At 36.1% G+C, this 17,511-nt stretch overlaps 2 protein-coding genes and 1 non-coding gene across 3 annotated transcripts; 2 read left to right on the top strand and 1 right to left on the bottom strand.

The window, feature by feature from the left end:
- Nucleotides 1–843: 843 nt before the first annotated feature.
- Nucleotides 844–947, bottom strand: LOC112095493. Its single transcript, XR_002903867.1, has one exon. It is a non-coding gene; the product is annotated as a small nucleolar RNA R71 (small nucleolar RNA).
- Nucleotides 948–11,136: 10,189 nt separating this feature from the next.
- LOC112099256 lies at nt 11,137–12,357 on the top strand. The gene has a single exon (XM_024186497.1). It carries the CDS (start codon nt 11,137–11,139, stop codon nt 12,355–12,357), a length of 1,221 nt encoding a protein of 406 aa, XP_024042265.1.
- Nucleotides 12,358–12,528: 171 nt separating this feature from the next.
- LOC112099255 lies at nt 12,529–12,981 on the top strand. The gene has a single exon (XM_024186488.1). The coding sequence runs from the start codon at nt 12,529–12,531 to the stop codon at nt 12,979–12,981; it is 453 nt and encodes a 150-aa protein (XP_024042256.1).
- The last annotated feature ends 4,530 nt before the right edge of the window (nt 12,982–17,511 follow it).

The following is a 17,511-nucleotide window of genomic DNA, read 5'->3' as shown; positions in this document are numbered from 1 at the left end:
TAGAACTAATTTTTGTGAATAATTTCTTTTATTTGTTTTCTTGTATTTTATTATTATTATTATTAAAAAAAAAAAGAAAAAAAAGTGAATCTAAAGGTTAGTATTTCTTTTCTTTTTCTCTTCTTTAAAATTCTGTAATTTAATTTTCAATTTATTTTTTTTCTTTGTAATTTTCCTTTATTTTATTAATTTAATTTTTAGTTAATTCATTTCACGTATTTATTTTTGTGTGTTTTTATAGAAAGGTTGTAATAGCGCAATCAGGTTAGTATCGTAATTTCTCCCTCTTCTTTATTTTTATTTGTTTTGTTCCCATCTTTATTTTTTGTTTTGTTTGCATCTTTATTTTTATTTTATTTATTTTGCATGCATGGTCGTAGGTCATTATTACCTAATCTTGAACCTATAGACCTTGAATTAGAAAAAACACTTCGCACACACAAACACGTTAAAAATAAAATGGATTTACAAGCACCACAGGAGAGGCCATTTAAGGACTATTTTAGTCCCTTAGCTAATTTGAGCACGTCATGCATAAGATACCCAAATGTAGCTGCTAGGAGTTTTGAATTAAAACCTAGTGTGCTAAATTGTCTCCCCACATTCTATGGCTTAGAAAATGAGGATCCATATAATCATCTGAATGATTTTCATGCCATTTGTCAAACTTTTAAATATGAGAATTTTTCAGACGATGATGTTAAACTTAGATTATTCCCATTTTCTTTAAAGGATAGAGCTCGTTCATGGTTAAATACATTGCCTGCTAATAGCATTTCATCATGGGAACAAATGGTAACTAAATTTTTAAATAAATATTTCCCAGTGCATAAAACCAATGCTATTCGCAGGGAAATCTCGGAGTTTACCCAGAGAGATGACGAGCAGTTTTTCGAAACGTGGGAGCGATTCAATGGGCTACTCTTGAAGTGTCCACATCATGGGTATGAGAAATGGCACCAATGCCAATACTTTTTGGAGGGATTACTACCAAATGTGCAAGAATGGCTAATGGCAACAAGTGGAGGAGAGCTAATGTCAAAAAGTGCATCAGAGATTTGGGAATTCTTCCAGCGACAAGCGGATAATTCCCAACAACGGAGTCGATCACTCAGGAATACTAGAAGAATTAAAGGAGTAAATGAGGTTCAAATTGGCGAGTCAACTTCGGGAATCAAAGAAGTCAAGGAGATGGTTGAAGGTCTTGCTCGACAAATAGCATCGTTATCGACTGCTAAATCAACAGAACCACATGACCATGACTCATACTCAGATCAAGCCAATGCCATAGGTGTAATGAGAAAGCCATCAAATTACAACCCATACTCCAACACATATAACCCTGGATGGAGAGACCACCCCAATTTTTCATGGTCTCAAGGACTCCAACAGAATGGACCAGCAGCTCCAGCTCCACCAATGCAACAAATTTCTCAAAATCCTCAAGCCTCTCAGCCCCCATTTAGACCATACAATCAGAATCAGAATTTCTCTCAACCCAGACCATGGGAGGATTCATTCCAGAATCTCAAGAATCTTACTCACTCCACGATTGAGCAACAAAACCGCACCATTGATGGACTACGAAATGAGTTGAGAGCAGGCTTCAACTCACAAGCTCAATCGGTTTCAAGCCTCGAGAAGATGGTGGGACAACTTGCTTCTTCAGTTCAGACCTTGGCAATGACCGTTGAGAAAGGTAAGTTTCCAAGTCAACCAGTGCCTAACCCTAAAGGAGTGCATGAAGCAAGTACCAGTTCACCACAGCAGCATAGAGAAGTCAAAGCAGTAATGACCTTGCGAAAAGGAAAGGAAGTCGACAACAAAGTGGAGATGCCGGTGACAAAAGAAAATCAAATTGTACCTGTGAATGTTGAGGACTCATCACCGGAGGAGAAAGAAGAAACCAACCCACGGGAATATGTTCCCAAAGCTCCATTTCCTCAGAGGTTAGCTAAAGGAAAAAAGGGAAAATCCACAGGTGAGATTCTTGAAATCTTCAAACAGGTAAGTGTTAACATCCCTTTACTTGATGCTATTAAGCAAGTTCCATCTTATGCCAAGTTTCTTAAAGACCTTTGTACTAAAAAGAGAAACATGCATGTTCAAAAGAAGGCATTTTTAACAGAAAACGTTAGTTCTATCCTCCAACATAAAATTCCTCTAAAATGCAAAGACCCAGGCTCCCCTACTATCTCATGTAGCATAGGGAACCACACAATTGAGAATGCTTTGTTGGATTTAGGAGCTAGTGTAAATTTGTTGCCTTATTCTGTATTTGTGAAACTTGGACTGGGAGAATTACACTCAACTCCAGTGGTGTTACAACTTGCAGATCGGTCCACGAAAATACCTCGTGGTATTGTGGAGGACGTGCTTATCCAGGTAGACAAGTTTTATTTTCCTGTTGATTTCATTGTAATTGACACTCAACCAATACAGGATTCAAGGAAGCACATCCCCATTATTCTAGGCCGACCTTTCTTGGCAACTGCGGATGCTCACATTCAATGTAGGACCGGAAATATGCAATTGTCCTTCGGCAACATGACTATGGAGTTGAACATCTTCAACATTGCCAAACAACCTCACAATGCAGATGATGGAATTGTTGATGTGGATTTAATAGAAGCATTAGTTGATGACACTTTTGTTTCAAACCTTAGTGATGATCCTTTACAGACATGCTTAACTCACTTTGGTTTTGATTTTGATATTGACAGATCGGTCGAAGAGGTCAATGCCCTACTTGACTCAGCACCATCTATGGACACTAATAAATGGAAGTCAAGAGTTGAGCAACTAGCACCATCAGAGAAGCAACTCATTCCATCATCAGAATCACCACCGAAACTCGAGCTCAAACCATTGCCCAACACTTTGGAATATGCGTTTTTGGGAGAAGAAAATACTCTACCGGTAATCATCTCATCATCCCTAAATGACGAACAAAAAGGTAAGTTGTTGGATGTTTTAAAAGAGCACAAAGAAGCATTAGGATGGACCATAGCAGACATCAAAGGTATAAACCCAGTAGACTGCATGCATTACATTCACCTTGATGAAAATGCTAAAACTACTAGGGAGATGCAACGTCGGTTAAATCCTAACATGAAAGAAGTTGTTAGAACAGAAGTCCTTAAGCTATTAGACGCAGGTATCATTTACCCCATTTCTGATAGTTCATGGGTCAGTCCTGTACAAGTCGTCCCCAAAAAGTCAGGAGTCACAGTAGTTACCAATGCTGATAATGAATTGATACCAACTAGGGTAACTACAGGATGGCGTGTATGCATTGATTATAGAAAGTTGAATTCTGTCACACGTAAAGACCATTTTCCTTTACCATTTATCGATCAAATGCTTGATAGATTAGCAGGCCATGAATTTTATTGCTTTCTAGATGGTTACTCAGGATATAATCAGATTCCCATAGCACCAAAAGATCAAGAGAAAACTACTTTCACTTGCCCTTTTGGCACATTTGCATATAGGAGAATGCCATTTGGATTATGTAATGCACCTGCTACATTTCAACGATGCATGTTAAGCATTTTTTCTGATATGGTTGAACGATTCCTTGAAGTCTTTATGGATGACTTTTCTGTCTTTGGTGATTCGTTTGATCAATGTTTACATCATCTAACACTAGTTCTGCAGAGATGTATCGAGAAGAACTTGGTCTTAAATTGGGAGAAATGCCATTTTATGGTAAAACAAGGTATTGTTCTCGGTCACATCATTTTGAGCAAAGGTATTGAGGTTGACAAAGCCAAGGTGGATCTCATTTCTAATCTTCCTCCACCCAAAACAGTCAGAGAAGTAAGATCTTTCCTTGGGCATGCTGGTTTCTATAGACGTTTCATTAAAGATTTTAGCAAAGTTTCTAGACCCTTATGCAATTTACTTGCTAAGGATGTACCTTTTATCTTTAATGATTCATGTCTTATGGCGTTTGAAAAATTAAAACAGTTGTTGACATCATCACCCATCATTCAGGCCCCGAACTGGAAATTACCATTTGAGCTCATGTGTGATGCATCTGATTATGCAGTAGGAGCAGTATTAGGACAAAGAGTTGATCGAATTCCCCATGTTATTTACTATGCTAGTATGACATTAAATGATGCACAGTTGAACTATTCAACTACTGAAAAAGAAATGCTAGCAGTAGTGTTTGCATTAGAAAAATTTCGATCTTATCTCATTGGTTGTAAAATAATTGTGTTCACAGATCATGCTGCTCTTAAATATCTTCTCACAAAGAAAGATGCAAAAGCTAGACTAATTCGTTGGGTGTTACTTTTGCAGGAATTTGACTTGGAATTCAAAGATAAGAAAGGGTCAGAAAATGTTGTGGCGGACCATCTCTCTCGTCTCCATTTTGACACAATAATAGAACAATTACCATTAAATGAGTCATTTCCAGATGAACAATTAATGAGTGTGGAAGTATTACCTTGGTATGCTGATATAGTTAATTATCTTGTTACAGGTAAACTTCCAGAGCATTGGACCAAGCAAGACAAGATCAAATTCTTTGCGGAAATAAAGAATTTCTTTTGGGATGACCCGTATTTGTTCAAGTATTGTGCAGACCAAATTGTTAGACGATGTGTCCCAGAAAATGAAATTCAGAATATCCTTTCATTCTGCCATGAACAAGCTTGTGGAGGCCATTTCAGTGCTAAGAAAACAGCGACTAAAGTTTTACAATGTGGTTTCTATTGGCCAACACTATTTCGAGACGCTTACACTTTTTGTTCTTCATGTGATAGGTGTCAACGAATGGGGAGCATTACACGAAGGAACATGATGCCACTAAATCCAATTTTAGTGGTTGAGATTTTTGACGTATGGGGTATCGACTTCATGGGACCCTTTCTCCCTTCTTTTGGCCATCAATACATATTGGTTGGTGTTGACTACGTCTCAAAATGGGTAGAAGCAATTCCATGTAGGACCAATGATCACAAGGTGGTGATAGGATTTTTGAAAAGCAACATTGTCTCGCGCTTTGGATTCCCTCGAGCAATAATCAGTGATGATGGTGCCCACTTTTGTAACAAAGCATTCAAAGCTCTTTTGACAAAGTATTCAATCACACACAAAGTGGCGACCCCGTATCATCCGCAAACCAGTGGCCAAGTTGAGATCTCCAATCGAGAAATAAAGCACATATTAGAAAAAACGGTGAGGCCGGACAGAAAAGATTGGTCATTAAGACTTGATGATGCCTTATGGGCATATAGAACGGCTTTCAAGACCCCGATTGGGATGTCACCCTACAGGCTAGTGTATGGAAAAGCTTGCCACCTACCTGTGGAACTCGAGCATCGTGCATATTGGGCCATCAAGAAATTCAATTTTGACATGCAGCAAGCCAGCTCAGAAAGAAGATTACAGCTGGCAGAACTTGAAGAAATTCGCAATGACGCGTACGAAAATGCCAAGATTTACAAGCAACGAATGAAAGTCTTCCATGATAAGCAAATTATGAGAAAATCGTTCACTCCAGGTCAGAAAGTGCTTTTATTCAATTCTCGCTTGCACCTATTCCCAGGTAAGTTACGCTCTCGTTGGTCTGGCCCATTTATTGTTCATACTGTTTTTCCACATGGGGCAATTGAAATTAAAGACCCAAAGAACGGTGTCACGTTTAAAGTTAATGGTCAAAGATTAAAGCCATATCTAGAGTACCAACCACATGAAGAAGACACCGAAATAAATTTGAGTGACCCACCAAATTTGAATTGATTTTTTTTTCTTTTCGTTGATTTGATTTTTCTTTCTTTCTTTTTATTATTATTCTTTTGCTAATTGAAATTGTTTTTGCATAAGTGTGTTTATTTTACCATTAAGTTTTCTCTTATCATTTTTAATCATGAGTCTCATACTTAGACCGTTCCTCCTGAACATTCTTAAACCACTTCAACGTGTCAAAACTCATCTCAAAAGATAGATTCAATTTTGTAAAACACATCGCATTTGGGCTCTACAACCACCAGAGTTAGTAGCCTATGTTGAGGGTTTAGAAAGCCAACTCAGACACATTGAGAGAAGTGTTTACGACATCCAGTTGGAGCTTGAGGTAAATTCAATAAGAGGACGATTTTAATTTTCTTTGTGTGTTTTAATTTGTTTTTCTGTTTGTGTGCTTTAGTTTGTTACCCCGGTGAAGTGGCGGATAACGGTACTCCGTGACAATCAAGTCGGTTACTTCAGTTTCCCATAATAACTGATATTCTGAGGCGAAGGTATGAACAGAAACGAGATTCTAGCGAAGCTTCACAAGCGATTCCCTTCACTTCCTCAGAATGCCCTCCTTACGATCTATAAAGCTCGGTCCGAACGCATGCGATTACTCATGAGGAATAACATACCTGCTGACATCCGTTGGTTAATCGAGGCTAAAGTACGATCGGCAGGTGAGTTACCTCCAAAATTTATTGCATACATGCCTGGTTGTGGTAAAGGAAATTATGCAAGAAAACGACGAGCTCGAAGAATTTCTGTTGCTTGTCATAAGTGTGCCAGAATGAGTTGCAATAAAAACCCATGTTCTTTAGGAATGGTGTCTGATAACAGGGAAGATAAGATTCAATTCATTAGGGATGGCTTGAATAAGGAGTCATTGGATGATATCCTTTTGTCTCTTGAAACGCATCCCAGTGGATATGTGCAAGGAGCGATTCTCCAGTTATGGCCGTTATTCCAGAAAGAGCATGCACGATATAGTCTCGGGAATCTGACTATAAACGACCCTGTTTGCCAGTTTATAAGAAAACTGGATAGGAAGCCTATCCTCGACCCATAGAGGGCGTTCAAGCCGTTTCTGGACGTAAAATCAGAGGAAGATGTGAGCCACAGTCGCAACTACCTGTAAATATCCTTTTACTTTATTGTTATTTTATTTCACTATTGTCTTATTGTTTGCATTATTGTCTTTAATAATTTTATTACTGTTTGCTTTTTCCTTTTTACTGTTTTCTTTTTGACTTGCGAGCCACGTGCTTTACGCGTTATTTGACACTGACATATTACCTCATACACAACCATGACCCACTATCACCAAGACTCTTAAATGTGATTTCTTTTTTGTCAAGCACTCACAAATTGTTTTTGAGAAGTATCACAATGTCAGCTACTCCCAATAGACAATTCAAGAACATTTGTGTGCTTTCTGGATTTACATATGGCAAACATAAAGAGTTCGTTGAGGCAGCCATAGATCTTGGTCGAAGCATAGCAGTGAGAAAATTACACTTGGTGTATGGAGGAGGTAATCGAGGGTTATCAAAAATGGTCTCAGAAGCAGCTTTTATCAGAGGAAGTCAAGTGTTAGGCATCATCCCAAGAGTCCTAAAACCATTGGGCAGTTCGTCTGACTCATCAACTGGAGAAGAGTTAGTCGTCTTAGGTATGCAAGAAAGAATAACTGAAATGCTTAATTATGCTGATGCTTTTATTTTCCTCCCAGGAGATCTTGCAACACTAGAGGCACTTATCACACTAGCATCTTGGGCCCATCTGCACATCCACCAGAAACCCATCGGTTTGTTAAATGTCAATAACTTTTATGATGGCTTTATCGCATTTCTTAACCATGCAATAAAAAACTATTTCATTCCCGCTAATGTGAAAAAACTCTTTATTTGTGCTCACACTGCTAATGAGCTACTGGATCTATTACAAGCTTATAGACCGGAGCCAGACCCTTGGACCTTTGTGTTGGAGCGTCCAAATAATGATGGTAACAGTAGCAGCAGTAAGAAGTACAAATTAGATTTAACTCTCCGCCTGTAAATATTTTCTTCTGTGTTGCACCACCCAGGTGATGTCTTCTAAACTCTACTTCTTTCATTTCAAACATTGAGGACAATGTTTCGTTCTGGTTGGGGGGAGGGAATAGTCGACAATTATGAAATTTTGGTTAAGTTTTTACTAATTTTTTGTTGTAGAAACTAACTGTTGCTAACTTTTTGTGTTGAAGATGGCTGAATATGGAGTGTAGTGACTCTAGAAACGCATCTTCATCGTTTAAAAAAAAATTAAAAAAAAAACTTAAAAAAAAATTAAGACATTTTCTTTTTTCTTTATTATGTGTTTATGTTTATTTTTCTTCTTTTTAATTTATCCTCTATAAAAATGCATTTTCCAACTTTTGAGTCGAAGATGGCTGAATATGGAGTGTAGTTCCTCTAGAAACGCATCTTCTTTAAAAAAAATAATAAAAAAATCATTTTCTTTTCTATCATTTTTGTAACTTTTCTAAATTAATTTTTCTACATCATTTTCACATTTCTGCATGCATATTTTTTTTTTTATGTTTAGAATAGGTTGGGGGGTAGAATGTTGTTTAAAAAAAAAAATTTTGATTTGTTTTAACATTGGGTGACATGATTAATTTAAATTTTAGTATTTGTATTATCTTTGGTCTTAAGTGATGTTACATTATGTTTGCTACTCTACATGTTGATGTTGGAGACATATATGAGTTGCTTGAAGGAATGAACATGTCATAATAAGTACCAAGTGAGTTTTTGAGCCTATCATTTTTCTTGGAGAGTAACCCTTTTGCCCATTCTTTATACAGCTTAATAGTTTATTATTGTATACACGATCTCTAGATTTCTTTTGAGTTAACCCTTAATAAAAAAAAAAAAAAAGTATGTTGCTACATTTGGAGGCCCATCTAACTAGTAGATATGGAAGGTTATTCAGAGCCCTAAAAGACGATGGAAAGGCCATCTTTGATCCGTTTGAGCCTTTCTAGCCATCCCTTTTATTAAATATCCATAGTTAACTCTTTTGAGCCTTTAAAAAAAAAAAAAAAACATTTTCTTTGTCAACTTATCATCTTGACCCACTCCGATTTGGAGTATTACCCGATGTCTTATAAGTTCCATCACCTATTTATGTTTGAGAAAATGTAAATAATTATTTTGTTCAGTGAAGTTATGCCAAATAAAAGCAAAAAAAAAAACAAAAAAAACAAAAACAAAAACAAAAGTTGTTGTTTCAAAAGAATAAAAATAGGTGAAATCCACCTTGCAACTTCCAAAAAAAAAAAATTCTCTGCATTTTTCTCAAACATACACTTTGTTTTCCTTATTTCCCTTCTTTGTTAACCATGTCCCTAGCCTACGTTACGTCCTAATAAAAGTCCTTCTTGATTTTAGGGAACTATAGTCCGAAGTAGAAGCTAGTTATATGGGCTAAAAAGATGTAGTGATGCATAATTAAAAAAAAAAAAGATAAATAAAGTGGGTTGACTAACATTTTATTTGACTTGAGATCGTATTATTTCTAAGCTGAGGGCATATTTATTTCATCTTGGTGAGAGCATGTGATATCACTTCTTTATTATTTTCTCTCTCAATTACCATTCATTAGAGTGACTATTTTTATTGGGATTAATTTATTTGTGAGAGTGTCACTACTTCCAGTGAGATTTTGGGGTTTGACATGTCTACTGGGCTAATTCATGTGGATGGTTGATGTGGGTGTGATGTTGCTTTAGACTGGAGATAATGCTTATACTTTTATTTGATTGCTATCATTAGTCTGATGGAATAAATACGAGTGTTTCTATTAAAAAAATATATATATTTTGAATTTGAATTTTGTTTTCGCTTTATTTGCTAGGGACTAGCAATAAGCTGGTTGGGGGGTGTGTTGAGTGTTAGAAAATGCATATTTATAAAGGAGAAAACCGTCATTTTACATTTTAAGTCTTACTAACAACCCTTACTTTTATATATTTAACCTTCTTGTGATTTAATTACATGTGTTTTATTTTAATTAAGTATTTTATGTATTTTAGGGGCATTATAGTCATTTCACAATAAAGGAGAGATCAGACGGCAAAACGGACATCACTTTTGAACTCAGGACGGTCGAAAACCTTAGGAGGAGCATAAAAGGAAAAATGGCACTATTCACATATACGGTACTATTCACGTGTATGGTACTGTATACGTTACTGTTCACGACACTGTTCACATAAACGGATGATGACGTGGCATTGACCGATGATGTGGCATTGACTGATGAGGTGTCACGATCCTGTTGGACTAAAATTCTTATGTACTGTTGATGGTGACGTGGCAGCATATCAGTGGACGAAAAATCTCGCGTACGATGCATGCATCACACAGGATTATTTTCAACCAAACCGCGTTACTGTTCATCCGGGTCAAACCGTGTTACTGTTCATCCGCGTGGTCAAACCATGGACTGTTGACTGATGACGTGGCGCAATCCTGAGCGTCCAAACTGTTTTTAATCCGATGGCCATGATTTACTCCATGTATCTATAAAAAGGGGGCCTCCCCCCCCTAATTTGATATCTCTGAATCCATTTTTGGGATCCATTTTCTGTAATTCCTTCTCCATCTTGTATTTTCTTCGTATTTTAATAAATTCCCATTTTGCCCCTAGTTCAACTATGAGTGGCTAATTTTCTTTCAAGCTTGGGTTGAAGGTGAAGTCTCAACATGTGTCATGGGCTTTATTTGGTAAATTTATTTTCTCTTCCCCTCTAGTTTTTGTGGATGTTTTGACTTCTCGTCGACAAATAATACTAATCTTGTCTAGTACCGCCTTGGTTTCACCGGCCCTCTAGTATAAGGTTATTATTATTTGGTACGATAAGCCCTTAGCACCATATTGATTAGAGCGTGGTTCATGAGGTGTGGATTCCCCCCTCATGATTTAATTGGCATTAATAAGGAATATTTAGCCCATGATGCATGTTGATACGGATCCAGATACCCAAGTACGTCATTTCAATAGAATTCTCTTCAATTTATTCTCACCATTTCAATACCAATTTTAGAATTTATTCTCTCCATTTTAATTTAAGTTTTAGCATATTCCAATCATTTCCACCACAAATCCAATCACCCATTCACAAAATTAATTCTACACAATTAAAATCCACCTCCTCGTGGGATCGACACTCGTCACCATTAATCTATACTACAACAGATTCGTGCGCTTGCGAGTACATTAAAATTTTCACAACAAAGGTCAAATGAGGAAAATGTGAATGTTATTGTTCATGATGATGTTGATGGGATAACAGTTAGTGATCCAACACTGGGGAATGTAGCACATTCCAATAATAGATATATGCCTAGAGTTAATTTGTTTACATGCAGCAGTTCATTCGACACTGATAACTCACATTCTAATACTATTAACTTGCCATCTACGGAAATTGTTGGTGATAGTGATTGGTTAATGGGAAAAAAATTGTTTAGTTCGAAAGAAAAGTTGCAACAAGTGCTTTTTATGGAAGCTCTAAGGAAAAATTTTGAGTTTAAAACCTTCAAGTCGGGGAAGAATATTCTTGTTGTTAAGTGTGTTGACGATACTTGTAAGTGGCGACTTCGTGCTCTGAAGTTTGGGAGTTTGAATATGTTTAAAATCACAAAGTACTATAGTGTCCATAGTTGTGCACTTGATGTCCGTAACAGAGATCATCGTCATGCTTCATTTAAACTTATCGGACATAAGATTTGTCATAAGTTTGATGGTGCTTCATCCTCATATAGGCCTGGTGATATCAAAGAAGATTTTCAGAAACAGTTTGGGTATGAAATAAGTTATCACAAGGCATGGAAAGCAAGAGAATATGCAGTGGAGAAAGTTAGAGGCACGCCTGAGGATTCATTCAAGTTACTCCCTTTATACATGGAAATGTTAAAGAAGAAAAATTCGGGCACCTGCACGTTTCTTGAAGTTAACAATGCAAATAACTTTAAATATTTTTTTATGGCAATTGGGGGTTGTATACATGGATTTATTTCATCAATAAGGCCAGTCATTGCAATTGATGGCACGTTCTTGAAGGGAAAATTTAAAGGAACTTTGTTCATTGCGACAGCACTTGATGGTAACAATCAACTTTATCCTGTTGCATTTGGTGTTGGTGACAGTGAGAATGATGCATCATGGGGATGGTTTCTAATGAAGTTAAAAGTAGCAATAGGCGAAGTTCCTAATTTTTTTTTCATTTCTGATAGGCACCCAAGTATCCAAAAGAATGTTAACATCGCATTCCCAAATGTTGCATATGGTATTTGTACGCACCATTTAAAGCAAAACTTACGAGCTAAGTTTAAAGAAATCGAGGTAGGTGCAATTGTTGAACTAGCTGCAAAAGCTTATCGACCACAACATTTTAATTACTTTATGAATGAGATACAAAAGGTCGATGAAAGAGTTGTTAAATATCTTCAAGATGCAGGGTATGAGAAGTGGGCTCGTTGTCATTTTGATGGGTTGCGTTATAGTATTATGACAACAAACATAGCAGAATCCATGAATTCTGTTCTTAAAAACCCCTGACAGTTGCCCATTCACAAGTTATTGGATTCAATCATTGATAAGCTACGGGAGTGGTTTTGTGATAGGCGAGAAGAGGCAGTTAATTGTCATACTCGACTTACAAAATGGGCTGAAAAGGAGTTGTTAACAAAATCTGAGAATTCTCGTACATATAAAGTGGTGACACTAAATATGTATGAGTTTATTGTTAAATATGGTGACCTTAATGGTCATGTCAACATTCTTGACAAGACATGCAGTTGTCGGGAATTTCAACTCGATCAACTACCTTGTGAACATGCATTAGCTGTTTGTAGGTATCGAGAAACATTGTCTGTATATGACATGTGTTCTCGTTACTATTCCAGTGAAGCATGGGTTGCAGCATACGCAGAAACAATATATCCTGTTGGCACAGAAAAAGAATGGGAGGTTTCAGAAGAAGTGCAAAGTAATGAGGTTTTGCCCCCTGTGGAAAAACGGAAAAAGGGTCGGCCACAAAAAATTAGGATACCATCACAAGGCGAAGAGAAGTTGCGCCGTAAGTGTGGTAGGTGTGGTTCTCGAGGACATAATCGACTAACTTGCAGTGCACCAATCCCACTGTCTAACAATGAGCCCGTAGTTAGACCAAATGAAACATAAACAAGCACATGTACTACTATGAACCTTATATACTTGTTATTTTTTGTTGTTTTCATTTTTTTAATATCTTTCATATTTAGTGATAAATTTCTACCTTTTTGTTTCGCAGATGAATAACCGTGTTTGTGTGTCTTTATAAGAATAAGTATTGAAGGGAGGTGACCAGATGCTTATAAAATATGTACCGCGTTTTTGGGTTGAATATGCCAAAAATTTATGATGAATGTTAAACAACTTCCATTGTATTACGACTTATTTATGTAGTTAGTGTCATTTATTTGAAGTTTGATATGTTTAAAATCTATATTGATTGTGTCATCAATATAATTAATGATTGAAAAGAGTTTTTATTCTGTGCACATACCCGAGTACAATCGTGTATTTTGGCTATTACAGAACTGGTCATATTTATTTCTAAATACTCGACTACAGTCGTGTATCTGTGCAAATACCCGACTGCAGTCGAGTATTTTGTCACAGAGAGCTTGTCATGTTGATTTCTAAATACCTGATTGTAGTCGTGTATCTGTGCAAATACCCGACTGCAGTCGAGTATTTTGTCACAGAGAGCTTGTCATGTTGATTTCTAAATACCCGACTGTAGTCATGTATCTGTGCAAATACCCGACTGCAGTCGTGTATCTGTACATAAACTCGACTGCAGTCGTGTATTTTCTTACAGTGTATTCCCTGTGCATATATGGCAATCCTGTTATATATCACATAGATTGTACAAACTATCTTATCTATCATTAATATAATTAACAAAGAAATAAAATATATTAATGTTGTCAATTGTCTTTATTGACATCAAATATCAATAACATCCTCGTCATAACTATTACATTTCATAGTCCAAAAAATGACACTATTATGATCGATTTATTGTCGATCACGTTAATATGATCGATTTTCCCCTCAATGTTATCAATCTTTGTGTCCATATTCTTCATGGTATTTTCCATCTTGGCAATATTTTCTTCAATGTTTTGAATGCGACAACTAAGATGAGTAACCTTCTCCTCGAGAATAGAACCATCAAACGCACGGGAGGCATGTTGAGACGGACCACCCTGACATGTGTAAAAATTTTCAAAATATTATATTAGCCTTGATGTAGTCGTGTACAGTCATGTAAGGTATCCATTACACAACCACAGTCGAGTGAAGTATTTATTACCCGACTGTGGTCGTGTATAGTAGAAAATGAAGTAGTGTATCAAAACTATTGAAGCAAATATATATTTTCGAGGACTGAGAAATACAAATAACCATAAACTAAAATCATTTGACTCAATAGAAAATGAAACAAATATTACAACAACAAAGCAATCAAATCAAAAGTTCCAAAGTCGATGCTCATAAATAGGCTGCAACTTAGTATTTTGTTTACTAAGTAATGAACTTATTGGATAATAAATAAGTTAGTATCGCAGTATTTTGTTACTTACTCCCTTCATAACAGATATGCATAAATAGGTAAACAATTTATGGCATAAATTACAGCATAGTTTAATAGAACAGTGACTTACCTTTTTTTTTATGACCTCAGCTGGTATTGATGCTGATTTATTTAAATGTTCTGGAGGCAATGTTCTTGGACCACTGGAGGTGGGTGCACCATCTGAATCACTATCATCAGGAAAACCATCAAAACTATTTAACTCACTATCATGTGATTCATTATCTTCATGTGAAGGATTTTCTTCTGCATGACTATCTGACTCAATAGCATTATCATTCTCTTCACCGATCTCTTCAAGCCACTCATCTTCACTAAAATAGCTCATGTAATGCTTATTTGCCTCGACATCTCCGGTAGCATGTAATTTTTCTATGAAAACCATCCTGGAGGCTTTTTTATTCAATACATTCATTTGAATCTCTTCAAACTCTTTAGGCTTTGTTGATTTCCATCTCAAAATCCTTGGAAATAAATCACCATAACGCTTTGCACATTTATCACCGATGACGGAAACTGCTTCATATGCCCACACCTATATAATCATTGACACAATTTATTTTCAGCAAAAAAATTGGTAAATTCTAAATAGAAAGATAATACTCAATAAGCGATTAATAAATTAGTTTAGTTTTGTTACCATAAAAGCATGAGGGAAACCATGTACACTATACGTTGCTCCCTTGTATTTAGAATCCGCAGTTGACTTCTTCTTAGGCTTCACCACACGCTCTACAATGCCTTTTCTCAAACTACCAATGGTCATCTTGAAAGAAATGCGTCCCCAGGGAAATTCATTAAACTCGGTAAAATTGTCCACAAGGAGTACATTAGTTTCATTTATATGATTTCTATTCTCCTTTCCAAGTAACACGGACTCAACAAAATACAACATGGCCAGCTTGACCATTTTCATGTCATCAGTTGACTTAGCCTGCAAGAACTTTGTACGAAATTCTTGTGTTGTGATTGCACAATTTCCATCTAGGAACTCATCAACTATTGTGTAATCATCATCATTATTTTCAGTATCGGGCTCATACGATGGACTGCAATCTAAGCCTGTCACCAAGGCAAACTCCTCCAATGAAAATCGAATATTTTTTCGTCCGATCCTAAACCACATTGCATTTTCATCTGATTTCACTTCTCTCAATAATATGCTGTGGAGTAACTGAGCAGAAAACTTTAACTCTTTCACATCCAAAAAATGACCGAAACAAGAACGCCTGAAAATATTTTTCTGCGCCTCAGAGAGTTTATCTTTAATGTCCTTCACTGCCTGTAGTGATGATCGATTTGAAATCTTTGCTTTGAAGTATTCAGATTCCTTGATCTTCGGTTCCATCTGCATAAATACAAAAATATTTATCAATCAATATATAAAATGATTGAAAAGTTACATAATAATATATTTTAAACCAATCATAAAAATTACACGACATACTAGTCGAGTAAATCATTCATTACACGACTACAGTCGAGTAAATCATTCATTACACGACTACAGTCGAGTAAATCATTCATTACACGACTACAGTTGAGTAAAACATGCATTGATCTACAGTCTACTATATAAACTATAGATTTTTTGTAACATTGGAAATACAGTGTTCATACCCAATGCATGTCCAGTGAAGAATTCTTTACAAACTACAGTCCAGTAAAGAACTAATTATGCGAATATAGTGGAGTAAAATGTTCATACCCGACTGCTGTCGAGTAAAGTATTCATCACACAACAACAGTCATGTAAAGAATTCTTTACTCGACAGCAGTTGTGTATGAAATTCTTTACTCGACGGGTAAAGAAATTCTTTACACGACAGCAGTTGTGTAAAGAATTCTTTACACGACTTCGGGGTAAAAGTCAGGTAAATAAATGTTTTACACAACTGCATTGGAGAATTCTTTACACGACTCCATAGTAAAAGTCATGTAAAGAAATTCTTTACACAACTGCATTGGAGGTTAGATTATAATAACAACTAAAAAAAGGAAATTGAGCTGCAAATCACAACCATAGACTACACATAGTAGAATACAATTAATTAAACGAAATCAATAAAAAAATATAAACAAATTAATTGGTGAGATGTATCAACAGTGAACTGTTCAGCTCCTGAATCAACTTTAGTTATGGCTATTTTATGTGATTTCAGCATTGAAGTATTTGCAGGTACTATACAGAGGCATCTCAGTTCTCATATTGTGATTTCAACATTGAAGTACTTCCCAATTTCAAAATACTGGTAACAGAAACACATTTTGGCAGTAAAACATTTTTCCTGACAAATTTGTAAACCACAAGTTATTCCTCTTTTTCTCTTTTCTAATCTAACATTATTAATCAAACAAACTGCAATTAATTTGTTCAATGACTTTATCACAGCTTCGTGAACTAATTTCAAGACAACTCCTAGTCTTAGTTCTCAACTATAAGTATTGAAGTTGGGTTGATTATTTCTCGATAGAAATGACACCAAATTCGAAATTGATGTGCATTTTATATGTGTAATTTGCCCAAAAAGAATTAAAGATTCAAGAACCTTGCAAGGAGAGAAAGTTGCTGTGTGTGCAAATGTGGTCCACTTAAATAAAAATGAAATTATGGAGACGAACAAAACAACAAAATGTACACGTTGCCATCTGCATTCACTCAAAACTCAATTCGCTTAACCGGGCCATATACTCCTCATGGATGGAAAGTAAAATCTTAGTCCCACCTAACATTTCCACAGATATTAAATTGATAAATTACCTTCAATTTTTCTCGTTTTACTTATTTTGCCGCGTTTCGATGAGAGTGCAGAAGAGTTGTTGTAAAATGGAAGATGAGACGCTGAAGGAGAGTGGGGGAATTGCAGCTACTGGTTTGCACAAAAGCACCGTCGATTTACTTGTTTTGCTGCGTTTCGGCTAGAGCGTGTAGAAGAATTGTTGTAAAATTACAGATATTTGTAAAATGGAGAAAGAAAATTCAAAAAAAGGGTTGAAAGGAAACGTTGTTCTGTTCGTGAAAAAATTGAGGGTTTTGTTAATTGGTTGTGGTAGTTTGGTTGATTTAG

This window comes from Citrus clementina, unplaced genomic scaffold (assembly GCF_000493195.1).
Source record: "Citrus clementina cultivar Clemenules unplaced genomic scaffold, Citrus_clementina_v1.0 scaffold_9, whole genome shotgun sequence".
Lineage (NCBI taxonomy): Eukaryota > Viridiplantae > Streptophyta > Magnoliopsida > Sapindales > Rutaceae > Citrus > Citrus x clementina.
Note: the sequence above shows the minus strand (reverse complement) of the source record. Positions and strands in the feature narration are given on the sequence as shown.